Genomic DNA, 26,381 nt, shown 5'->3' with positions numbered 1-26,381 from the left:
ATGGCCCAGACCTAAAATCTGAATTGAGTTCAGAAATTATTCAGTAGCCAGTGCAATTATGTCATTACAGCCACAATTTAATGGTATTTGCTCTCAAGATCTATCTATAGCTGAAACAGAATGCCTCTGTTTCCAAACCACCTTCATAGCCAGCCCCATACACAGTGCATTACAGTAACCTAATGCAGATATCATGAAGACATGGATGGCAACGACCAGGTTTCTTTCAGAAGCAGATACAGCTGGAAATTGTCAAAGTCTGAAAAAGTGGCTCCATACCACATCCGACATAAGAGCATCCAGGAATAAGGCAATGTCTGTAGCACCGCAACCTGATTTTGCAAGGAAAGATAGGTCTCACCCCTTTCTAGCTAGTCTACAAAGTCCCACACAATCATTATTTCCATTTCATCTGGACTGAATTTAAGATTTTCACTCTTATCCAGTCCATTACAAAGCTCAAACACAGATTCAGAATAGATGTCACCTCATATGGGGAAGATGAAAAGGTCAACTAGAGCTTTGTGTTATCTGCATACTGATGGCACTGCACTCCTTTGCTCCAGGTGACTTTATTCAATAGCTTCATATCGATATTAAACAAGGTAGAAGATAAACTGACCTTTGAGGAACTCTGTAGGACAATTCTGATGGGAAACAACAATAATCTCCTAAAACTACCTTCTAAAATATACCCCCAAAGGAATGGAACTACTAGCAAGCTGTGCTCTCAGTCTCTACCTCTGCAAGGTGTTCCAGAAGGCTACCATGGTGTATAGCATCACACTGAGATATCAACAAGAACTAACAAGGTCACGCTCCCCATCCTTCTCACAATAAGAGCAAGGTTGTTGCCGTCCCCAAACCTGGCTGGAACGGATCCAGGTAATCAGCTTAATCCAGGAATGCCTAGAGAGGTCCAGCCTATTAGATCGTCTTGCCCCAAAATTGTAAATTTTACAGTACTCTATAATTATTCATGTCAAATGTATTGAAATCAGAGTCTGACAACTGCTTCTTTCAAACTGTAATCAAGGTCTGACAACTGCTTCTTTCAAAGCAGCTTGCAGACAGCCCTCTAACAAAAAAAAGTAGCTACTACCTGGTGACCCAATTGGCCCATCTGATACAGATCACTGTCACAAGCAGTGAAGGACAAGGGCTGAGGTGGTAAATAATAGACGGACTTCCCCAAGCACCTAGTCTGCATCCTCAGACAAAACTGGAAGAAATCTATCCATACAATGGTAGTCAATGGGTGCCTCAAGGATTTCAGATACAACCAAAATAACATCCAAGTCAGACTGGACATAAACACTTTATCCATGAAGTTCTTTGCAAAAGAAGTCATAGCAGATTACTGATGATCCCAATGGGATTCTGTGAAGGACTTTGAGTCAATTTCTTAACTAACTGGAATAGCTCCACTGGACAGTGACTGCAGATTCAATGTTAGCAGAGAAGTAAGTTTTCTTATACCAGCTCTGGAAAAAAAAGGCCTTCAAATGGGCTCTATTAAGTATCTGGCTGGAGTCAGCCTGGGTCTTCTATCACTTATGGTTAGAGCATATTTATTATTAATTTAACAGCCAGCTATCCTTTAGGACAACGGTCACAGCTAACATAGCCAAAGAAAATTCCAAAAACGTGCAAATGAGCATTTTTAAATAACCAGACTATCCAGGCACATTAAGGATGCAAACCTTATTTTCTATATACCAACTACTTCCCAGAGATGACACATTTCTTTTGTATGATAAATTTTTGGGTTGATCATCTACCTGCCCTCAAGGTGAGTCACCTCTGCTTGTAGACTGGCTTTGTTCAGATGTTCATGATCTAGCTGCAGGAATATATGCTCCATCTCTGGCCCATCGTGGCAGATTTCTTGTGCTCCCTCATTGTTGCGTAGGCGCTCTTCCAGTGACCTGTACAGAAATACAGGTCAGCCTCTAAAAACCTTAACCTCCTAGCATACAAACAAAAACTGCCACACCATTTCCAGTCTATAGGCAGCCTACCCCTTACACAGGAAAAAAACTGCTGCGCTTTGCATATCCAAAGTGTCAATGAAACCATAGCAGCAAGCTACTGCTCTCACCATCAGCCCTGCAAACTGAGGAAGGCAACAGGCACACCCCTTACCTCATTTACCAGCCTGAACTCTAGGCTGGCAGAGGCAACAGTGAACTGCTACTGTCTTTCTCCCCCTCAAAACAGTGACTATCAGTCACTGAGTTTTTTGGAATTTATATCTAGATTTTAGGATTTAGTACAGAAGGAAGGAAAGAATAATTCCATCCCAGTATTGTTACCACCCAATTTCTGCCATTTGGACAGTGTCCAGCTTTAGAAAGCTCAATGCCTGACGAAAAGTCGTCATCTTAAACAGCTAACATGTGGAGGAATATATAGAGATGTTTCTTATGCATACTCAGTAGACAATTTAATAAAATTGTTTCTGGTTTCATAGGTATATCTATTTCCAGAATTTTCGATACAATATTAATCACTTTTTCCCAATAAGTTGTACCTCTAATACATTCCCACCACATATGATAAAAATCTGTCCATTTTACAGAACCACAATGAAATGCAACAAGTGCACCAGTTATCCTTGTGCTATCTTAACAGTTCTCAGAAGAGTGAGATGGGTCTCCCAAAGAAGAAGCTGCCAGTTTTCAAAGGAAGTTTTATGCTCTGCTGAGACCTTCCCATAATTTCTTAAATGGACTGCATATCGAACTAGAAATAGTCGCGTTGATCATCAGTGGACAAGTGAAAAAAGGAATCCTTCAATTTTTCTATCCAAGAAGCATTTTCACCGACACCTTAAATTGTGCTGTAGGCCACTCTCTGCTCTTATGTTCCTTATAAACATTGGGTTGGATTTGGCACAAACATTCCATTTGTGCTACAGATCTTGAGCAAGCAAAAACACAAGAAAAAGGCTGCAATGTTAACCTTACAGCACAATCCTATGCAGAGTTACTCTAGTCTAAGCCAGGGGTCAGCAAACTGCGGCTCAAGAGCCACATGCGGCTCTTTGGCCCCTTGAGTGCGGCTCTCCGAACTTGGTTCGGAGCCCCTGCTCTCGCGCCCGCTCGCGCCGGCAGCCGGGCTGCAGAGCCGGCGCGCTTGAGAGGGAGAGAGCGAGCGAGCGAGAGAGAGCAGGCGAGCGGGCACGCTGTCTCTCCCCCCCCCCCCCGCCATGGAGAATGTCCGGGTCCCCCTTTCCCTTGCCCTCAATGGTTGGGAGGCTAAAGCCTCCCCTCCCCTCTAGCCGCGCGACTGCTGGGCGGGCGGCTGGGCGGTTCCTGGCCCGGGCCCGCCAGCCTATCAGCTGTTGGGTGGGGCGGGCTTCCTTTGGCGGCACGTCCCCAGCAGCGGCGCTGGGTCACGGTGCCCCGTCTTCTGCGGCACCGATTCAGTTCCCCCGTCGTCTTCTGGGCCTGCGGGTCCCTGTAAGCCGGGAAGAGGCACACTTTGGAGCCAGCGCAGGGGCTTGTTTGGTAAGTGGAGGGTAGCGGGAAAGCCCCGGGGTGCAGGGTGGGGCCCCCGACCCGGGACACATGTAATGCTACAACTCGGGGTCGTCTGCTGAAGCTGGAGGGTGGGAGATTCAAAACTGATAAAAGGAAGTATTTCTTCACACAACGCGTGGTTAAATGGCAGGACTCCCTGCCCCAGGAGGTGGTGATGGCTGCCAACTTGGAGGGCTTTAAGAGGGGAGTGGACCTGTTCATGGAGGAGAGGGCTATCCATGGCTACTAATCAAAATGGATACTAGTCATGATGCATGCCTATTCTCTCCAGCATCAGAGGAGCAGGCCTATTATATCAGGTGCTATGGAACGGAGGCAGGACAATGATGCTGCACTGGTCTTGCTGGTGGGCTTCCTGGAGGCACCTGATTGGCCACTGTGGGAACAGACTGCTGGACTTGAAAGGCCTTGGTCTGATCCAGCACAGCCTTTCTTATGTTCTCATGTGTTTACTGCGTCTGTGAATCTAGAAGTTTGCTCACATTGTTCACATTGTTTGTCAGTCATTGTCATGATTTAATTTTATGGATACCTTACTTACTTTTTTCCCTCCTCAGAGGCCATGTCTACCCACTGGCTTTCTTGGCGGTAGACCTGGACTCCGAGGAGGGGGAAAAGTCCCCCTTCAGAGGCCAGGTCCACCAATTGGCTTCTATGGGCCTCCGGAGGCCAGGTCTACTGCCAAGAAAGCCAATGGGTAGACCTGGCCTCCCAATGGGACTCAGCCGGAGGCCAGGTCTACCAATAGGCTTTTATGGCGATAGACCAGGCCTCCAGACGAGGACTCCGGAAGGGGAAGGGGAAATGGCAGAGACTTACAATTTAATAATGATCTTATTTATTGATAAAAATTAAGTATGATATCAAGTTTTATTTAGTGTACCTAAAGACTTAAAACTTTAATTAAAGTTTATTAAGTTAATAAACAGTGTACCTACCTATATAGTTTAAGTTTAAGAAATTTGGCTCTCAAAAGAAATCTCAATCATTGTACTGTTGATATTTGGCTCTTTTGACTAATGAGTTTGCCGACCCCTGGTCTAAGCCAACTGAAATAAATGGGCTTAAACTGGCGTAACTCTGGTTAGGGTTGCACAGTCTCTGCATTCCCACATACCTTTCATCTTGTGCAACAAATTTCTGGTCACTATATTATATATGGAGGAAAGTGTTAGTAGGTGCACAAGATCTTGCACTGTACTAAGTATGCTAATGTTTATGTTGTGCAGTATTGAATCCAAGCCTAATCCTTTTTTCACATTTAGATACAGTAGGCAGCCTTTTTTGGACTTGGAATGGAGGGGAAAAAATCAGAATCAAAAGAACCAGACTTTTACCCTGGGGAGGAGAATATATCCCAGGTTACAGGCAAATGCAAATGATTTGGATAAGTTCAGAGGACAAGGACCATACCTGATGACAGCTTCTTTGTTGTACAAGGTTTCAGTCAGCCTGGATACCTCTTTCTGCAATTGTTCATGTTGAACCTTTAAGCTGTTGAAAAAGTCTTCTTGAGACAGAAGTGTGGCTCTAAGTTCCATCTTCTCCTCGTGTAAAACCTTCAAAGAAGTTGGAAATGATATGAACACATGTCAGTGTCTAGATTTAAGCTAAGTATTGCGCCTGTATGTACAAGTCCAACTCCTGCCTTTGAGGACCTAAGTTGTCCTTCCCTTCTGCTACCAAGCACAGTTTCTCAGTGTGACAGAAGGCTCCCACACAATAATGGGAACAAGTCAATTCAATGAACAACTTGCCAGCACAATACTGTTTCTTACAGACCGTGCATTACCATTCCCAAGGAATTCACACACTGACCTCCAGTGAGTTCTTGGAAAGTCTCAGTTCATCTTGAAGTCTTTCCTGTTCCTCCAGGATCTTTTGGTTGATGTCATTCAAATCATCCCCTCTCATACTCAACCTCTCTATTTCCAATTCATTAGCACAGATAGTGTCATTGGCTCTTTCCAGTTTACTCATTAAATGCTGGATTTCAGACTGGCTTGCCAGCTCCACAGATTCAAACATTTGTTTCCGATTGCAGAGCTGAGACTGTAAACACAGAGAATGTTATGTTAAATCTAGGCAACATAGTACAATACTAAACATGGAGCTTGGCTCAAATATGAAGTCCTTCATGTCTATGCTTCACAATGTAACAGGTAATTTTGTTTCCACTGTAGAGAAGTAGTCATGGTTAAAAGCTCAACCAAACAAGGAACTCCAGATCTCCACCAAATAAGTATTGTCTGCTTGATTTTCCTCCTGCTTTTCCTTCTTAGATTTTTGTTAGTTTGCTACTACCTTTCCCACACCCTGCACAGCACAGCTTCAAATACTACTACGTTCTTTTTTTTCCAACTGGTAACTCCCCCCGCCAGAATTTAATCATCTTCTTAGCATCCCCTGCAGTCTGAAATAAGAAGTGGATCCAGGGAATCACCATTAGCACACAGCTAAGGTGGCTAGTGAAGGGCATCGCCTCTCTGGTGGCCTGGCCATCGTTTCTGGTAGTTGCACATTATGACAGCCACTTCTCTGTCCATTCTACCTCTTTCAGATTGTTTTCCTTTCACTTTCGGAGCCTGTTTCCAAGCATTATGGCAACCAACTACCCTCCTCCAAATGTCAGCCCCATTTATTAGGTCTCCCCCTTCCTGCTTTCCTTCCCCTCTTGACGTTCCGTGTGCAATAAAAGACAAGGGAATACTACATGCCATGTTCCTGGTTTGTCTGATAGCTCATAAATTCACAGTCTTCCTCACACTGCTCACCTAGCAGATTGACAAGAAAACAGAAATAGCCAACATTTCTGTGCTTCAGAAATTTGACACTGCACAGAAAGCAGACATGGCTGTGGTAGCCAACAAGGCAACCTCCACGGTTTTGGCAATCATGTGTGGGAAAACCTCATGGGATGGAACAAGGGAAGAAAATGTTCTTGAAGGCACGTGAATGAGCATAAATGAAAGGTATTTCGTTCTATTTTTGTCTGCTTGACTTGTACGTGTTGAGCATGACACTACTTCTGAAGGAAAGGCGTATCAAGGGCTTTGCAAGAGCAGCTTCTCCAATTGCAGCAAAGGTTATCAAAGGAATCTAGCACTCTTTCTCTGTTAGGATGGTCACCATAACTGAAACATGGGACAGGGCAAAAACACATATGGGATCTGCAGACCTCGCCCCCATCAGCTATCACAGGAAAAAAAAAATCAGACATACGATCCTTTGTGCCAGATGGCTCTTCTTCCCTTTTTTCTAGCTGAGGCTTGCAGGGCAATGTAAGCGCACACAGTTTTTAACTGCAGATACTTATCTAAAGTCCAACAGACACGTGTGCCTTCAAACACCCATTTGATTTCAATATGGCTTACTATTAATTACATGTGCATAAGACAGCCTTAGGCACACTCAGAGTGCTTTGGAAATTAAAACTCTATCCCTTACTTTTCTGCAGACCTGTGATTGAAACAGCACGCCAACCAAGGTTCCAAGGAAGTCTGCTTTCAGAAGACTGAGCTATCAAGCATGTACACACAAAGCTGCAGCAAGGCCTTTCTCTCAAAAGGCTCACAGTTAGTCCAAACAAATCCGCCAGCACAAAGCTACCATCAGTGTCAACTTCAATTCCATCACTGCCATCTTCTGCCAGGCAGAACCTCGATTCAATAGCAACTCTGGAGTCCATTAAGTGCAAAGCTCCCAGCAAGAGCTTCTTATCAGTGTCTGCTGTGATTGTGTCAGAGCAAGCTTCTTCACAGCTGGCACCTGGTCGGTTAAACTAAACTAAGCTACGGCAGAACTAACCTCAATAAACAGATTAATTTTTCAGAAACAGCAGAGGCTTTGTGGTCTTATTTCATGAGACACAAACAGCAGAACAAAGAATTTACACCCCTTTGGTTATCTTGCCACAGGAACATTTTGAAGGAAATGCACTTAAAAAAATAAAGAAGGACATATTATTTAAACTTCTCATGCACACTTTGTAGTATGGTATCTGAAGACATGCAGCTTTGAACAAAATAAGTATTTTAAAAATTTCACTCTATGTAATTGCCCCCCTGCAAAGTCTTTTGATGGCCTCTCCCCTGTTACCACTTGACAAGAGGGGAGCATTTGCCTTCCAACCACTGAACAGATTTCATATGATTTCCCAGCAATGAGTACATATTGGACAAGACAGGGTTATTCCATTACGAGAGTCAAGGTCCTTTCAATGGTAACCTGAACTGGGCTGAGGCTCAGGGGATTGCCATAAATCCTTTCTCCTGCCTTCCAAGGCAAACAACTCATCATCCATTAACTCTACCTGAATGAGCTCGGACTGCTCAGCCAAAGCCTTCCTCTGTGTTTCCAGGGAAGCCACATGCTGCTGGTAGTGCAAACGCTGTTTCTCCCAATCTAGAGATTTTTGGCGGAACTCCTGTAAAAACAATTGCAATTTACTGTCCATGTAGGGGTGGTATATGTTATTTTCTTGTCCTCTCCCTTTCTTTGTAAACTTACATACTTTTACCCACAGCAGGAATCCCATTTAGCCAGCCATTTGATGCAAACATTCAGAAGAACCACTGTGCTTTTTATATTGGTTCCCACCCCCCAGGGTTAAAATCCTGATGTCAATTGTTGCTTGTATGGATGCTGAACACTTAACAGACTCAGGACTGCCCTGATAGATTTGCTGCCAAGAAATTAAAGTTCCATTTTCTAAAGAGGCTGCTACGTAGAACACACATAGCTTGAGAGCACAGAGTAGAATATCAAGCAATAATAATGGATCAAGAAGCCACACACACTAGTGATATTACCAAAGAAACACATCTGAATTTGTCATGGTAGAAAGGCAACTCCTTGCTAATAAAATAGCACAAATGGGGAACCCACACGGACTTGAAGGGGGCATCTCATTATCCCCTGCTTCCCTCACTGCCACTATTTCCTCTTTGCCTTCCCAGGTATCCACTGTAGCCTTTCCTCTTTTCCTGCTTCCTTTTTTCTTGCCAACTTCAAGCCAACCTACAATTACCTTCCCTCGTCTTCAGCTTTTCCTCCTTCCCTACCCCTGACAGCCTCTCCCTGGGAAAAGTCTGGTCAAAGTGTGTGGTGGTCTCCATAGCCAGACCACACCTGGGGCACAGTGGCCTAAAGCACTGGGCCCAACCTGCTTCCTTCTTTCCTTCCCACCAAACAGCCAAGCTACTTTTACCTGCCCCCATCTCCTCAGCTTTCTCTCCTTCCTTATCCCTGACAACCTCTCCCCAGGAAAATCTGACCCAGCTGCATGGTGGCCAGCAGTGTGCCGGGACAGACTGGGCTGAGTTATGTGCTGGCTGCCACTGCTGGGCCAGGCAGAGTTGTGGGGATAGTGAGTTTCCAGTAGTCGCCGCTGGGCCTGTCCTTGGCAAATCCTCCTCCATCAGACGGCATGTCAGTGGAGGGGAGGGGCTTTTCCAGAGTTGTTTCAGACACCCAGGTCATTCCTGCTTCCCCTTCCCCCCATCGCTTTGCGTTAGAGAAAGACTTCGCAATATTGTCGTGGTTTCCTTGCAACACCCAACAGCCACTGAGAGTTCTGTGGGCATTCTTTTCTTAAAGCTAAAGGGTTGGGTTTTTTGTTTTTTTGTTTTTGTTATTTTAAGGACTTTTAATCCCCCTAATTTTATTTTTATTATTTTAGATTTCAGGTTTTTCTGCACCCCTGGGACTGCCTTTGGGCCTGCAGAGAAGTCCCCTTGGTCTGTCCCTCACTTCATTTAGAAGATCTATCAATCATATCCTCTATGTGCACTTTGGATATAGATATACTGATATCAGCAAGAGAGGGTCTAGCCTTACATTTTGCATGTTGTGCTAGTGTTCTATTTACAGGGTATTACTGGTGTAGGTAAACTTTAAAAATATCATCCCTCTCCTGAAATCTGAAGTCATGCAGTCCACTTCATGATCTCAGCATTCTACCACCCCATTTACTACTGCGCTGCACGTACACATAAGGAAAACAAAGTTGCACTTACCTGTAACTGATGTTCATCGAGGGTCTTCTGTGCAGGCACACATCCCGAGGCAGGCCTGCACGAGCGCAGTCCCCAATGTGGGACTGCACAGAAGAACGAAGATGAATCACAATAACCCACACCCAGTCATTTTCCTATCTCTCCTCCTTCATTACCAGAGCCTACCTTCTCATACCTTTTTCGTACAAAGTTATTCTTATGAGTAGGGAGATAGGGTTTTGTGCAAATTCAGTGTTTTAAAACCACTGGATCCTATGCTGCAAGTGTTGACCGGAAACAAAGCTCAGTAACAGCACAAGTGATGAAATGCTAATGAAATTAGAACAAGTGCTTTAACACAGTGATACCCTTAGTGCAGGATGCTCTATGCAAATTCTCCTGCTGACACTTTTACCAGTTTTTTTTCTTTTCTCTCTCTCACGCTTCTAAATGGTGCATTAATACACTGGTTATTTGGCAAATGTTTTAAAAGCTGTTTGGAACTTGTTATATATTCTGGAAGAAGAAGTTCATTAATAAAGCCAGTTAATTACCAACAAAATTAACACACTTTTAAGCAGCGTTCATAAACAATCTATACCTTATTTTAACAAGCCTTTCAAAATGAGTCTTGACAAGATAAAAATAAGCGATCAAAAGCACCAATCACTTTTACTAATGTCAGTGTAGAGAAAAAAAAACATGTGTAGTCTACCTTGCCTTACAACAAGGGTTCCATTAATCACAAACTGCCTAGGAAGTGGTTTTTTTGAATTTCAAGTATCTTGAAATCAGAATAGCATCCCAGACTACTTCTGTAAAACTGCTTTCACATAGGAACTATCAGGCAGGATGTGTGCATGTAAAGTGCCGTCAAGTTGCAGCCAACTCATGGGGACTCCAGGAAGGGGCTTCCAAGGTAAGCGAGAAGGAGAGTTGGTTTTTATATGCCGACTTTCTCTACCACTTAAGGAAGAATCAAACCGGCTTACAATCACCTTCCCTTCCCCTCCCCACAACAGACACCCTGTGAGGTAAGTGAGGCTGAGAGAATGTGACTAGCCCAAGGTCACCCAGCAGGCTTCATGTGGAGGAGTGGAGAAACAAATCCAGTTCACCAGATTAGCATCCACCACTGATGTGGAGGAGCGGGGAATCAAACCCGGTTCTCCAGATCAGAGTCCACCGCTCTAAACCACTGTTCTTAACCGCTACACCATGCTGGCTCTCAGAGGTGCTTTGCCATTGCCTTCCTCTGCAGAGTCTTCATTGGTGGTCTCTCTTCCAAGTACTGACCCTTCTTAGCTTCTGAGATTGGGCTATGCCATACCGCCTTCGCTCCCATCAGGCAAGATACACAAATATACATTATTTATTTTTATTTATTTTAGTTATTTATTTTTCATAATTATAGCTTGCCCTCATTCCCAGTCCAACTGGGCTCAGGGCAGGTAACAACCTTTAAAAACACATAAAATCGTAAAACAGCAATTAAAATCCAACAATTATAACAACTATAAAACAAGATGGCATTAAAGTAAGAACACAGTAGCCACTGTGGGCCGGACAAGGAGATGAACCCCCACCGATGATCGTTGTGGGGGGAGAGCTGGGGAGGCCAGAAATGATGGCCAACTTGCGGCTGCCCTCAGTTATAGGCCTGGTGGAATAGCTCTGTTTTACAGCCCCTGCTGGCATAACTATATGCACGTTTGTTTAATTCAGTAGGAATGACCCCTTCCTCCAGCACATATATATATAGTCAAGCTGCAGCTCTAGATAATAAGACTGTAGCTGATCACAGTACATGTAAGCACTTCATAATCTCTGCTAGGATACCCATGTCTCACATGATGGGCCATGGGTCTATACTGCTGTGACCTTATGCCAAGCACATGTGGGAACTTTGTGCAAAAATGCCTTTCTAACCACTGAACAGTCAAGGCTGATAACCATCATAGGAAGAACATATTGCTAATATTTGCCCCCTCAAAACTTTTATAGGTCATTCACCTCAGGGTACAAACACAACCAGCATCCTACACTCTTCCATCCAGGGAAGCAAGGACAATTCACCCATGGAGGTAAGCAAGGAAGGTGATCCCGTTTTGAACACTGACAGCTGTGAGTGTCTCCAAGTGTCCCCTGTCCCAACATGGACCTTCTGCATATTGTCTCACCAACCATTTCTTCCTCAACAAGGGATGGATAAGTATTGCTCCAACAACTACACTGTCTCCCCAACAGGTGTCTTTTATACTCACCAATGGAGAAATGGAGAGGTACAATATAGGTGATACACCTATCTCAAATCCATAGGTCACACAATATGTAGACTAATCATATGCTGTCTGTCGCTACTGCTGTACATTACTTAATACTCTTCACTGCCCTTGTATTTCTTTTGATTCTTTGCAAGCAGCACTCCAGCAGAGGAAGAGGCTAAGATGGACAGTGCAGTACCAACAATTTGCTAAGTCTACAACAGGGCCAACAGCTGCAGTGGCCAGTGTGCATCTAGCAACTCGGCCGAGGGGTTGCCACTCTATTTATTGTTTGAGCTTGGCACCTGCTCCTTTACCAGATGCTTAACAGACAGATGTTTGACTAGCACAGCGGCCCCTCACAGACATGCAGTGATATGACTTATCTGTAATGATGCAGTCTGCCCATGCAAAGGCTCAGGAGTCTCAGCAGACCTAGGACACTGGCAACCCCATTCACTTGACTTGCTTTCAGAACACTTATTACTGTGCTATTCAATAAATGTTTGGATTATTTTGCTGCTATCATTCTAATACAGTTTGATAGGCTGGGTTCTTCAACACGGGGCTCATGCTGGGAGGGAGATGTGGAGGTCCTCCAGTATCTACACAGTTGTACAGTAACAAGGGGAGGGGCAAGTTCCTCTATGTTCACAATCCCCCTGATCAGTGTCAGTGTGTGAAAAACCATGCAAGCTACACGACAGTAGGGGAGATGGAGAACAGGAGTTACTGAGATGAACAGCAGCAGGCAGTGGCAATTAATTACATGAATCCATCAGAGCAACACTAGATAGGAGTGTGCTGATCAAATTTACTGGAGTCTAAGGCTGCCAATCAGTTTGAACAATCCATCTCTGGTGACTGGATCTGATGGTACAAAGCCTCAGCTGTGCCCGGGACTCCTTCCATGGATGTACTGTAACTAGCCCCATGCTGGGTTTGAACCAGGGACCTCCCTCAGGCATGCTAAGCTTGTGCCAGTGCAGCTGTGTTTTCTTTTTCGCTTCTACTAATGTCTGCACCCTCCTTGCATTGCAAAATGCTGCTCTTCAAGGAATTCTTTCACCACACTCCACAGTGGAGCTCCCAGGTAGGCATAGGATTCTAACTTGCATATCACAGTTCTCCATACAGTGGAATGTGCTGTGTTGCCTTTTTCTTTCACTCGTTCTGCGGATGGGTGGGTCAGGATGACATCACAGAGACATGCTACCATTCATTGGTTGGTTCCTTCCATATATGGCTCACGTGGGGATATTCTCAGCATGATGCTCCGTAGTTGCTTGGTGTTGGTGGCCTCACTATGGACTCCACTGCTGTTGCTATGCTGTCAGCTCTTTGAGGATGGATCTTTTTGCCATTTATTTTCTCTTCCAATTGAGCATAGGATACCAACTAGCTACTGCTCGTGTATGTGCTGGTATCCTGGGCCTTAGGAATGGGTTGCTCCACAACTTTGTTCAGGAAGCACTTAATTTAAAAAAAAATACTGAAATGGAGACTTGCTGTCTAGCAGCTGCTTTAGCAAACTGTAAAGGAAGCTTTTGAAACTAGGCTACCATTAGTACTGATAAAATGTTTTAGATTCCTAAATGCACAGATTTCTCAATACTGCCAAACAGTTAGTTAAGTTTACACAATACAGCTCATAGTTACATTTTATTCTCCCACCTCTAATTTCTTGGTCAGAATGTTTACTTCAGACTTCTCAAAGTCCTCCCCATGACATCTGGTAGTTTGTCTAGCTTCTTTCAGCTGTTTCTTCTGCAGTTTCTCATAACTTCTTTTCAGCCTGAGGAGCTGCAAGGAAAACAGGGAATTTTGGAGATTACGAAGTAGTTCTGAAGTAGAGTGATATTAGTTTACTGAGAACCAAAACCCAGAACTGAGTCTGAGGAGAAGGCAGGATAGAAATATTTTAAATAATCCAAATATCAAAAGCTTGCAAGTGAATAGCACACAGAAGTGTTCACGCCATAATTGATGCAAATTTCCTTGACCAGTTACATAAAATTGGTTGACTACAGGTGGGGACAAAACCTCTAGTCAGCAACAGCAGAAACATTTATTTCCATATAACCTGTTTAGTTGCATTCAGGAGCTGTCATTTCACAAATGATCTTACGGGACTTGTAACTATTACTATAGAAATTATTTGCATAACAATACAGATTAACTACCTCTCCATAAAAAAAAATACTGCTTCAGAACGTGGAAGATCTACTTACCCTAATTACCCTTAAGAGACCCTTCCTCCATTGATTTGTCAACTTCCCTTTTGCAACCACTGACACATACTGTGGCAATAGATTTCAAACATTAACTATATATTGTGCAAAGTTATGCTTCTTTTCTCCAACCTGAATCTGCTGCCATAAATTTCTTTGTGTGACCTCAAGTTCTACTGTTATAAGAAAGAGGGGAAGGAAACATTCTCTATCCCTCTCCTCCATATCATGCATACTTTCATAAGGCTCTGTTATGTTACTATTTTTTTCTTAACTAAAAAGTTCCCAAGGGCTTTAGCCAGTTCAGGCCCTCTTTTGTGCACCTTTTCTCATCCTCTAGGTCCTTTCTGAGACAGGATGGCCAGAACAGCACATCGCATTTCAAATGCACCTCTACCACAGACTTACGAAAAGTAATTACAGTATTGACCTTTTTCATTTTCAGCTCCTTTCTTAATAATCTCTAGCATTCAATTTGCATTTATTTTTACTGTGAGGTTGGGGGACTCGGATCCAGCACCCATCAAGGGTCACATTCTTTCTGGGCTTTGAGGGGGATGCAGGAGAGGAAGACAAATCCATGATATACACATTTTACCTGCAATCAAATCTTGTTATAAATACTAGTGTAACTACTCTAAACTGGATATTCCAAATACTATCATACTCTTAAAGGGAATCATACTAAAGCAGGAAAACCCAAGCAATGCAATCCTAAACAGAGTTATTCTGCATCCATTGAAGTCAGCAGACTTAGAAGGGTGTAAGCTTGCTCAGAAATGCACTGCAAGTAGCTCTTCCTAGTGCCATTACTAGGAGAGCACTCTCTGCTACAATGTTTGTTCAATTGCTGACGTTCTTCAGCCTTGAAATGCTGCCATTCCAACCGTCAGTCTTTGCAATTATCTGCCGCTGCACCTCAGCCATGCTTGACAGCATCCTTACTATCCCCACAGGGACCCCTCCTGAAACAAACGCAATTACTTATGTTGGAATGAAGTGACTTCTAAAAAATGTGGATAGATATCTTCTGCTTGCGAAGGCAAGACCACAACACTAATTTTATCTATGGCCTAGAGTAAGCAGGACTCGAACCAATTCTCCAGAGACAAAAGGTTAATGCATAGGATTCTCTTAGGGCATTTAACCCCAAGCAATTGACAAGTGAGGAGAGAAGAGGACAAAAAGTGAAGGCTGAACATGAAATTCTGTCACACCAGCTGCAGAAAATCTCAGCACCCAAATTCTTATAGGAAATAGTGGTAGATTACACATGGCTGTTTTGCCTCTGTTCTCTCAGGAATGTGGCGAATCCAAGAAGTTGAAACGCACATCCTTCTCCCACGCACGTGCTCAACCCACCTCCTATCGCTACATTTCTGGGTTATCCAGGTCCTGGCTTATTGCGACTTTTAATGGGGAGTGCACGACACTTCCGGGAGTTCGCTGGTGCGTTTTCAGTGCCCGGGTCAACTCCCTGCCAGGAGACTGCCCGGGCCCGACAACAACAATGGCAGCTCCTTCTGCCCCACCCATGTCTCTCTCTCTCTCTCTCCCCGTCCGTCTCTCCCCCTCCCACGTCCTCCTCCGCCTCCTCTTGCACTGAGCACACAGCCATGGCTTTTGTCCAGCAAGCAGATAGTAATACATCTGGCACTCCATGCAGCCTGCTGGATAGCCCCTTGACCCCTGCTGGCTTTCTACCTTCATAACTGGTATTTTATTTATTTTTGGTGTGTTTACCCTGGACATGAAAAGCAATGTGCCCTACGTTCTATGCCCTGTGCTTCTCCTGTACTGAATAAGGACCTAGCGCCTGGTTTCCTTGCCCTGCTGCTAAACTTGCACAGATGCTTATCTCACTAGGCTGCTTCTCGTTATGCCAGAGGGGATCCAGTTGAGAAAGGGTTAACAGCCTTGGTACAGTATTGCTTTCTGTATTCAATTCAGAGCTCCCCATGGCTGTTTTTAAGTGAAAACAGAAATACTGGGAGATCTAATCATGGATCTTCTGATCCATATGTAGCTTGGCCGAAAGCAAATTATTAAAGTGTTTAGAGAACACTTCTTTTTCATGAATTCCTAATACAGGAACAATTTGTCTTTTATATCTGAATTGGATATTTAACATTTCAAATCTAAGCTGAACCAACCAAGCGTTCTATGCAGTGAAGTCCTTTGCCTCTGTTCCATTAACGTAGTAGAAGAAGGAACAAATCCGGGAGCACATATCCTCTTCAGAGAAACAAATACCCAACCTAAGTGGAAAGAACTATTCACTTTTGATTTCCTGCATCAGAAATACCTAAAGTTATTCATCTTTGGAGAACTGAAGGCTGCCCATAGTCTCTAATCTTCCCACTGCACACACCAAGTTAGGTAAGTTTGATGCTCAGCTTCAAGTTTAGAAGAACTTTTGTCTCAGAATCATTTTTTATGAAATACTTCAATGTAGCCTTTTGGCAAAAATATATCCCCATGCCCCTCACCAAGATGGCTTCAGTCTCAACATTGCTTAGGTGGTAAAGGAATGGTATTTTACATTTCCCTGTATCTGTTGCCATACAATGACCTCAAAACATTTGTAACTCTCTAAAAATGATTCACATATAGAAAATACATTTATTTATAGAAAATAGCAGGAACATTCAGTTGCACCTGATGACTTTTTTTTCTTACTCACAGAGCTTGAGCTTCTGTAGGCTATTAACTACATCAGATGCTAGTGGCAATGTTAGCTGCCCACTGTAAATAAAAATAATAGCTATTCTTAAACATGCAAATGGATTTATATAACAAAATGAAGTTCTATATTACCTTTGGGGAAAGTTAAAGAGTTTTAGGAAAAACTTATGAATGTTGCAAATGTGTGTTATTTTGTCTCTACCAAGTTATTGTTTTAGTACTGCCATTAGTGCATGTTGTCCTAAAAAGACGTTTTATAGACATGAAATGTTAAATAATTGCATGATAGCCCATGAAGGACTCAATATCACAAAATAAAGTTATATTTTTGAGACTCACCTCCTCCTGAACTTTCTTTAAATGTTGTTCATACTCCATAGTAATAGCTTGATTGAGCTGTTCCATCTCTTCCACTTTTAGGCACAATCTCTGAATCTAAAACAGGGGATCAGATCATATTAGTACAAAGGTGAAAAAAGTCTGGAAAACTTACTAGGTAATGAAAAAATCATAGAGACACAGATGCTGAAGATGAAAAGGTCATAATGTCTGGCCTATATAAAACAGGAACATCCCCACATTATTTTCCCTAAAAGTTAACCCAAATTTTAAGCCTACAGAGACTTAGGTTCAAATCCCCATTGCACCATGAAGACTGCTGAGTAACCTTGGATCAATCACACATTCTCAGTCTAACCTACCTCATATGGTTGTTGTGAGGATAAAGTGAAATGTATGCTGCCCTGAGCTTCTTGGAAGAAGAGTGAAATAAAAATGTGGTAGGATTTTCCCACAATGATCCTTTGCCTTCAGCTCAATAAAGAAAAAGAATTGCTGAAATACTCATTGGGTTGATTAGCTGAGAGGGATACAGCCCCACAGTTGCAGAATGTGTTTTGAGGCTTTCCTTACATTTTAAAAAACAGCAGGTACCTTGGTCAAAAGGGGACAGGAAAACAAAATTAATTCTCAGAGATTAGCTAATGTCACCAGGGTCAAAATTCTTTGTTAGAACCAAAAAATGTAATTGCCCAGTCCAACTATGGGGATTTTATATAAAATACTATTTATATAAAACATCACCACAAAGCCACTGCTACCTGTTTGGCGAACACACACTGGAAGTCCACAGGGAATTGCCGAGGGGGGAGAGAAGAAGTGGGAGCAGGTTCATAGTTTAGGGTACAGCTGGATCCTCACCTATGGTAAGAGGCTCAGGTCTCCTCTGTGGCACACAGCATCTTTTATGATGTGGCCATGGTAACCCATGCTCTAATCAAAACCAGGTTAAATTACTGTAACACAGTCTACATGGGGCTGCCTTTGAAGATTGTTTGGAAGCTTCAACTAGTCCAGAGCGTGGCAGTCAGGTTATTGTCAGGGCTAGATACAGGTACTTTATCATATCTCAGTTGAAACATCAATACTAGCTGCCCAACTGTTTCCTGGCACAACTTCACGTACTGGTTCTTACCTTTCAGGACCTAAATGGCTTCAGGGCAGGGGTATTTGAAGGACAGCCTCATCTCATATTATCCAGCTCACCTATTAAGACCATCATCTCAAGCCCTGCTCATTGTGCTCCCACCTGCCCAGGTGAGACAGGTGGCAACCAAAGACAGGCCTTTTTCAGTGGTGGTGACTCATACTTGGAATGCCTCCCATGACATTAGGTTGGGAGGCTTACCTGACATCTACTTTTAATTCCCCTTCGGCAGCAGAACAAAACACTTCTCTTTTCCCAAGCATTTATTGAAGGCAGGGGTGTCAAACATAAGGCCCACAGGCCAGATCCAGCCCCTTGAGAGCTCTTACCTGGCCCACGAGGCAGCTACTTCCTACTCTTGATCTGGGCTGGCGAGGCATGGCCCAGCCTGACCAAGTGACATTTATCTTGCCCTCGTAACAATTGAGTTTGACACCCCTGATCTAAGGGGATCAATCTTTTACAGCTGTTTTATGATCTGCTCCAAGCCAGAAGACCATTTTATCAATATAATTTTAGATTGCTATTTTTTTGTTTCCATTACCCTGTTTATATTGGCTTGTTTTTATTTACTTGTTGGAATTGTTTTATTGTTTAGTTGCAAGCTGCATTGAGCAGGTTCTGGAGAGGCAGCATTCCATTTTTAACTATATTATTTACATATAATTTGCAAAAACTACTAGAGGACATATTGGACTTTATTTAAATAAGTGTCCTTATTTAGAAATTCTCCATTCAAACAAGGAAGTTTGATTCAGCAATTGTCAAATGCTGATATAGCAGTTTAGGATACAATTGTATACATGGTTAATTACTATAGTGTCATTTTAGAAAGGAAAATATAGTTGAAACAAGTGAAGAAAAATACAGCCACAGAAAATACCTCTTTGTGCTTTGCATCCAACACATTCTGAAGAGAGGACAGCTCCTGCTCTCGGACGCCCAAGCAGGACTCAAGTGCCTGTATTTGGCTTTCCCATTCAGTTCTCTTATGAGCCACCATAATGTCTATCTGCTTCATCAGCTCCTGTAGTTCAGCCTCACATGAAGTCAGGAAGCCACTGTCGACAAGACAATAGCTTGTTATGACCATACAGCAGAAATCAGTATAGAGATACCAAGTACGCAAAGCTTTCTTTGCCTTTGTCATACATACCATGATTACTCCCTGTAATTCCCAGGATTTCAATGGCAAGAGATACATTTTTGTCAATCAAAAGCTATAAGGTCATTCAAAGACAGTATGTAATCGGTGGTGTGGTATAATTTGGGTGTATAGATTGTCCACAACACACAAGATCAGAACAGAGGGAACTTGATCAGAAGCTAGGGTCACAGGCAGGTGGAACACAGGCAGGATGGTGCTGCTGCACTCTTCTTGTTAGTGGCTTCCTAGAGGCACCTGGTTGGCCACTGTGTGAACAGACTAATGGACTTGATGGGCCTTGGTCTGATCCAGCAGGGCCTTTCTTATGTTCTTATGTCACAGACATATATAATGAGCTAGAAGGCTTTATCAAAATTTGACAGACTTTGATTAGAAGATTTGGTGATCCCTTAAACTTCAGCGGTGTTAGGGAAGCAAAATTCCAGTGAGCTGCACAATACATTGGATCATGATGCAAGCCTCTCCACAGTTAAAGAAAACCTGTTTAAATTTCTAAAAATATAATAACATTAAAACAAAGATGCACAGGAGGGGGAGTTCACTTGTCAAAAGCAAGAAAGGTAGCCCATGCAGGCTTATGAGACTTTCAGCATCCTTTTATAAGACCCCTGCTCTGGGGAAGCAAAACACATACTAAACTTTAGAATAAAACTATATTTCTTGTCTCTCCCTTCCCAATCATAAAAGAGAAGTGCAATAATTTTGGGATGACGAGTATCAGGGCAGAGTGCACAGCCCCTACTAGCAAGTCCTCAGTGGCCCATCATAATTTTTGTTTCCATCCAGGAATACACCCACACATCATTAGATATTGTATTAATTTTGCACTGCAGTAATCATTTATGACTGTGTGGACAAACCAATGTGGACAAACCAATCCAGTCTAACAACAGTGGGGGGGGGGAAGTATTTGATCCCCTGCTAAATTTGCCCGTTTGCCCTCTGACAAAGAAATGGCCAGTCCATAATTTTAATGGTAGGTTTATTGTAGCTGTGAGAGACAGAATAACAACAGGAAAAATCCCAGAAACCCAGAAGACAAAAGTCAGAGATTGATGTGCATTATAATGAGTGAAATAAGTATTTGATCCCCTATCAACCAGTCAGGTTAGGGTTAGGGTTCTGCTGTCGACAGAAGCAATCAATCCATCAGATTCCAAACTAGCCACCATGACCAAGACCAAAGAGATGTCCAAGGATGTCAGGGACAAGATTGTAGACCTGCACAAGGCTGGACTGGGCTACAAGACTATTGCCAAGCAGCTTGGTGAGAAGGTGACAACCTTAACCCTAACTGTCAACCTCCCTCGGTATGGGGCTCCATGCAAGATCTCATCTCGTGGAGTTGCAATGATCATGAGAACGGTGATGAAGCAGCACAGAACTACACGGGGGGAACTTGTCAATGATCTCAGGGCAGCTGGGACCATAGTCACCATGAAAACAGTTGGTAACACACTACGCTGTGAAGGACTGAGATCTTGCAGAGCCCGCAAGGTCCCCTTGCTCAAGACAGCACATGTACAGGCCCGTCTGCCGTTTGCCAATGCACATCTGAATGACCCAGAGGAGAACTGGGTAAAAGTGTTGTGGTCAGATGAGACCAAAATCGAGCTCTTTGGCATCAACTCAACTCACCGTGTTTGGAGGAGGATAAATGCTGCCTACGACCCCAAGAACACCATCCCCACCGTCAAACATGGAGGGGGACATATTATGCTTTGGGGGTGTTATTCTGCTAAGGGGACAGGACACCTTCACCGCATCGAAGGGACGATGGACGGGACCACGTTTCGTCAAATCTTGGGTGAGCACCTCCTTCCCTCAGCCAGGGCATTGAAAATGGGTCGAGGATGAGTATTCCAGCATGACAATGACCCAAAACACACGGCCAAGGCAACAAAGGAGTGGCTCAAGAAGAAGCACATTAAGGTCCTGGAGTGGCCTAGCCAGTCTCCAGACCTTAATACATCGAAAAACTGTGGAGGAAGCTGAAGGTTCGAGTAGCTACACATCAGCCTCAAAATCTTACTGACTTGGAGAGGATCTGCAAAGAGGAGTGGGACAAAATACCTCCTGAGATGTGTGCAAACCTGGTGGCCACCTACAAGAAACTGTCTGACCTCTGTAATTGCCAACAAGGGTTTTGCCACCAAGTACCAAGTCATCTTTTGCAAAGGGATCAAATACTTATTTCACTCACTATAATGCACATTAATCTCTGACTTTTGTCTTCTGGGTTTCTGGGGGTTTTCCTGTTGTTATTCTGTCTCTCACAGCTACAATAAACCTACCATTAAAATTATAAACTGGCCATTTCTTTGTCAGAGGGCAAACGGGCAAATTCAGCAGGGGATCAAATACTTTCCCCCCCCACTGTATAGCACAATATCCAATGATACGCAGGAACAGCCCTGGGTCACTAATGCACATACAGGATTTTACATCTAAATGAACACCCCAAGCCAGTATAATTCTACATATAATACTGGCCTAAATCAAACACTGTCACAGTCGACAAAAGGTCTTCTGCTGACTTAGGTAGGACTTAAAAACCTAAGTTGCATACTTTTGAATATTCCACTGTCACTTCCCACAGTATCCTGGGTTGGGGCATGCAGCAGGGAAATCCAGGAACAGCCCTAAGAGAGGCTGCACTCTTGTTACCAGGAGGACAGGAAAGCAGGGCTGAGCCCCAAGGCGCTCTGGGACCATCATCTCAATGGGACCGTCTTTCCTGGCATGCCCCCAAGAGAGCATTACGCCCTTCAAATAACAACTTATTGGGGGTCCCTGGCCCAACAAGTATCTGGCTGTCCTCTAGGGCCAGGGCTTTCTCTGCCCTGGCCCCGGCCTGGTGGAACTCTCTCTCTAGTGAGACTAGGGCCCTGCGGGATTTGTTACAATTCCACAGGGCCTGTGAGATGTTCCACCAGGCTTATGGTTGAGAGCAGCAACAGTATGTTATCAAAGCTGGCCTCCCTCCCCCCCTTTTTGTTTCTGTTTCATCGACTGAATTTAAGGGGGGGGTTCCTAATTGCCATCCCCAGGCTCCTTATGGACCAGTATGTGAAACTGGCACAAAGCGGCAGTTGAAGATTTAAATTTTATGCTAGTTTTATTGAATGCACTTGATTTTATAGATGATATGTATATTTTGATGGATGTGAGCCATTCTAAGCCCGGCCTAGAGCAGGGTAGAAATTTAATAAATAATAATAATCATGGCAAAAGACTGCCAGGATTAGCCTCCTTGGATGTTAATGCTGCCTAGACCTCCTTAGGAGTATAGGCTTACTCAAGCATAGCCCAAGACAGCCAGGAAGCAAGCGTGGCAGAAGAAAGGGGAATAAAAGGTCAGAGTAGGAGGAATGGAGGGAATAGACAAGCAGCAGAGAATGGCAGGAAGACTGAGAGCTGGCAAAGCCTGGGGCTTTGGAGGTCAGAAAGGACTAAACACCCTCCCCTGGACCAGGAAAGTGGCATTCTATGCCAGCAGAGCAGCAGACTGCACACTTAGGGCCTACCTACCTCAAAGCCTAACCCTGTGGTAAGGGTGTAGAGATGAAAAAATTTCAGAAATTTTGATGCCACAGAAAAAAACTACCCCCCATGCCACAGGAAAAAACAAAAATTGGTGGGGAAATTAAAATATGTGCAATACTTAGTGTTATATCAAACCTGAACTAATTTTACTGCTTTACAAACATAAAATGCATAATCATTTATAACTTATTTAGTGTATAAAACTGCAATATTCGACATATGTATGGAATTTAAAAGTTATAAATGCCTTAGTTTCGTACAAGCAAAATTACAAATGTACCCAATACTTGAGAGAAAACTGCAAGTTGGTGCACCCTATGCTATCTCAGCACAGGTACCTTAATTTTTGCTATCTGGTTAGAGAGAACTACGTTCTCAATGAAACTTTCAGTTTTCCTCTGAGGCTTTGGTGCAGTTTCTGCCCCACCTCCTTCTGATCTTTTTTCTCCCCACTGCCAGGTAGGGCAATAAGCTCCTTTTTACCCAGTCTGTGGGGTAAATGTGTCACAATGGTTTGAAGGAAAGGTGAGAAGGCTGACCACGTCCTGCCAAAAGGACAACAGATGGCATGCAACTGTTGAGAAGCAATGAAAGCCCAGCATGCTCACCTCGTGAAGACTAGGTACTCTTCTAGGTGCAGAAATGCATCTTGGATTTAAGAGCTGTACATGGCCATTTATGCATGGCTGTTGCCTCACAGTAGCTCCACCAACACATCTCTATAAGGGTGTGGTGGATAGAGGCTACAGTTTTTTAAAAAAAAAAAAACACCTAGGAAATTACCAAGGCCTGGGAAATTAATCAGAATCCTGAGGGAATCAGTAAGGGATAGGTGGAACTCCAGGCTGTAATCTGGCATTTGAACCCAGAACTCTGTTATTGCCAGCAAGCCAGAACCATAATTGTTTCCCTCCCTCCCCCGGTGTCTGCCTTTATTGGACAGGCTGGAGAACGATGAAGTGGCCCCTGGCCCCAGGGACTTGACACTCATCATAGGAAAACAAGCTTGCTTAAAGAAATAAAGATATTATTAGCTTAATTAGAATCTAAGATCATGAACACAACTATAAATACTATCTGGAATCTTGATATTTCACATACAACAGAGCAGGTTATGTTCAAATTTAAGCTTTGCTCTCTAACAAAGAGTTTTTATGTCCACTTCCATCCACCAGAGACAATGTAAAGCCCAGTTATTAGCACTGCAAACAGGGGTTTATGCTATAGATGCTGACAAGTCCTTAAGTACAGCAGTAGGGATGACAACACAGTAATGAGACAAAAGACATTTGCAATCTACTATCAAGGATCCGCTCCTTAGAGATTCTGGGATTTCATTCTTTTACAGTAATCAGTCAAACTTGCTCAGCTAACTTCTTTGGGATTCAGTAAGTTGGTAGACCAGAGACAATACTAAGAATTTCAAGATGGAGCCCAGGAGAGAAGTTCTCGCTGATTTTTACCCTTTTAATTTGCCTGTCAAATACAAGACACTGAAAAGAAATGGAAATCAATAGGTTAAGAGATTGAAATTCCTCATTTTCCCCAGAGACTCCACACACTTTTGCTACTTCACAGCTCTTCTATCGGTGGAAAATACTTCTTAAAGAACCCAACTTCACAGTTTGAAAGTTCACTCTATTGTGCCAGATGACCTGAAAGAAAGCCATATGCTCAGAAAGGGCATTTTTTCTTTAAGATATAAGAAGTCAGCTTCTTACATTCTTATATTTAATCAAACCTGTTTAGCCAAGTTTTGTCAACCTTAATTGACGGCAATTCTCCTGAGTATACGCAGAGGCATATCCCAGCCATGCTATGAAACACCCATAACCTCAATCAGCTTATCTAGCAGGGCAGATGAGGTGTCTCAAGTGCAGAATCAATGCTCTACTGAACAGCTCACCCTTCCCGTAAGTATGATTATATAATTCATATTCATGTTCTGAGATCACCAATACTGAGAACTTGGCCATCATTTTCAGACATTGTAGAAATATAATGCAATGCTGTAGATGTACTCTTTCATCTCAAATGCAACAAAGTTGGTTAACAAAGAGTGGCGTTTTTTATGTTGCAGACCATACTGTATTTATGTAAGCAAAAGTAGCTTCCCATGAACACTCCTAAAACTGCAGCCCTTATTTTTCCATCTGACTGGCAATGTCCATCAGAGTGGGTGCATAATGCTAACTTAAAAAATGCTGTAGGGACAATAAATGTGGAAGCAGCACATTGCACTATTACACAGACATGCACATATGAAGCTGCTTTATATGAAAAAAGACCACTGGTCCATCAAGGTCAGTACTGTCTATTCAGACTGGCAGTCTCAGGTGGATGTCTTTCACATCACCTACTATCTAATCATTTTAGCTAGAGATGCTAATGATTGAATCTGGGACCTTTTGCATACCAAACACATGCTGTACCATTCAGCCTCTTCCCCTTCCCCTCCCCCTACTTCAGGAGGCAAGATTGCCTTCTGTGTAGTGAGAAGAACAAAGAACAAAAAGCAGCTGGTGCATGAAGTCCATGTACAAAACAAGAAGCAGTATACACATACCTGCCTTGTCCTTGCCTTTGCATTCGTTCTAGCAAAGCCTCCATTTTGACATCACATCCTTTTGGGCAGCTGAGAAATCAAACAAAGCAAAGGTTATCTTGCAGCAATTCATCACCATGTCCAATCCCTCTCCAGGTGACTGCAAAACATGTGATGTGTGTCTGACAATTGGGAAAGGGAAAGAAAAGGTGAAGAATTACACAATTTACAGTAAGAATGAAGGAAATAGTTGTCACCTCAATAAATTTACAGGCCATATGTTGGACAGGTAATAAATAAAACTCAAGGAAATAAGCCAGAGTTACCACTCACAATGCCAGATTTTACTAGCATTTTACTTCAGTGTGCTTATGTTTTCTGACCAAGAAGACAGAATATACAGTGATATGATCTCCTCTAATCATTTTAGATTACCAGTAGCAAGGGCTTAAATACATAGAACAGGTTGCATGCAGTCTGTTTCATTTATTTCGCATTTTTGCCCTGCCCTTTCTCCGGCAGAACATAGAGGGCCCATCCAAACACAGATGTGCTAACCTTCAAAGACAGAACTACTGTGGATAATCTTCAAACCCATTTTTGGAACATTTTTTGGGGAAATCTAGTTAATGCAAGAGATTCTGATGTGTGCTTATGTTTCCTGTGTGTGTCTTAATAGCCTGATTAATAATTTGGACAAAAACCAATGAATAAACATACACTGCATTTTAAAAGTATTGTTAAATTTAAAGCACCCATATTAATGAAATATCTTTTTGCAGAATCATAACTGTAGTTGGGTAGGAAAATTTTTGCTGTGTGCACACAGGCTGACAGATCTTGGGTAGCACAGACAGTGCACCACCATTAGTTAGAACTGACAAATCTAGGGTCAGTTTAGACCAGTGGTTCCCA

General features: G+C 43.1%; 1 protein-coding gene across 1 annotated transcript in view; it reads right to left on the bottom strand.

Annotated features, from left to right (window-relative positions):
* The window catches only part of CEP63 (centrosomal protein 63), a 36,341-nt gene extending 10,789 nt beyond the window's left edge, over nt 1-25,552 (bottom strand). The window contains exons 1-7 of the mRNA XM_056850028.1: nt 25,488-25,552; nt 19,091-19,268; nt 17,061-17,156; nt 13,480-13,608; nt 7,858-7,971; nt 5,364-5,597; nt 4,959-5,104 (exon numbers count right to left, since the gene is read on the bottom strand). Coding sequence (XP_056706006.1) covers nt 4,959-5,104; nt 5,364-5,597; nt 7,858-7,971; nt 13,480-13,608; nt 17,061-17,156; nt 19,091-19,268; nt 25,488-25,531 — 941 coding nt within the window. The 5' untranslated portion in view covers nt 25,532-25,552. The remainder of the gene's footprint in view (nt 1-4,958; nt 5,105-5,363; nt 5,598-7,857; nt 7,972-13,479; nt 13,609-17,060; nt 17,157-19,090; nt 19,269-25,487) is intronic.
* Between the last annotated feature and the right edge of the window lie 829 nt (nt 25,553-26,381).

The sequence above is a fragment of the Euleptes europaea genome, chromosome 5 (genome assembly GCF_029931775.1).
Source record: "Euleptes europaea isolate rEulEur1 chromosome 5, rEulEur1.hap1, whole genome shotgun sequence".
Taxonomy (NCBI): domain Eukaryota; kingdom Metazoa; phylum Chordata; class Lepidosauria; order Squamata; family Sphaerodactylidae; genus Euleptes; species Euleptes europaea.
This window is presented reverse-complemented; position numbering and strand designations above follow the sequence as displayed.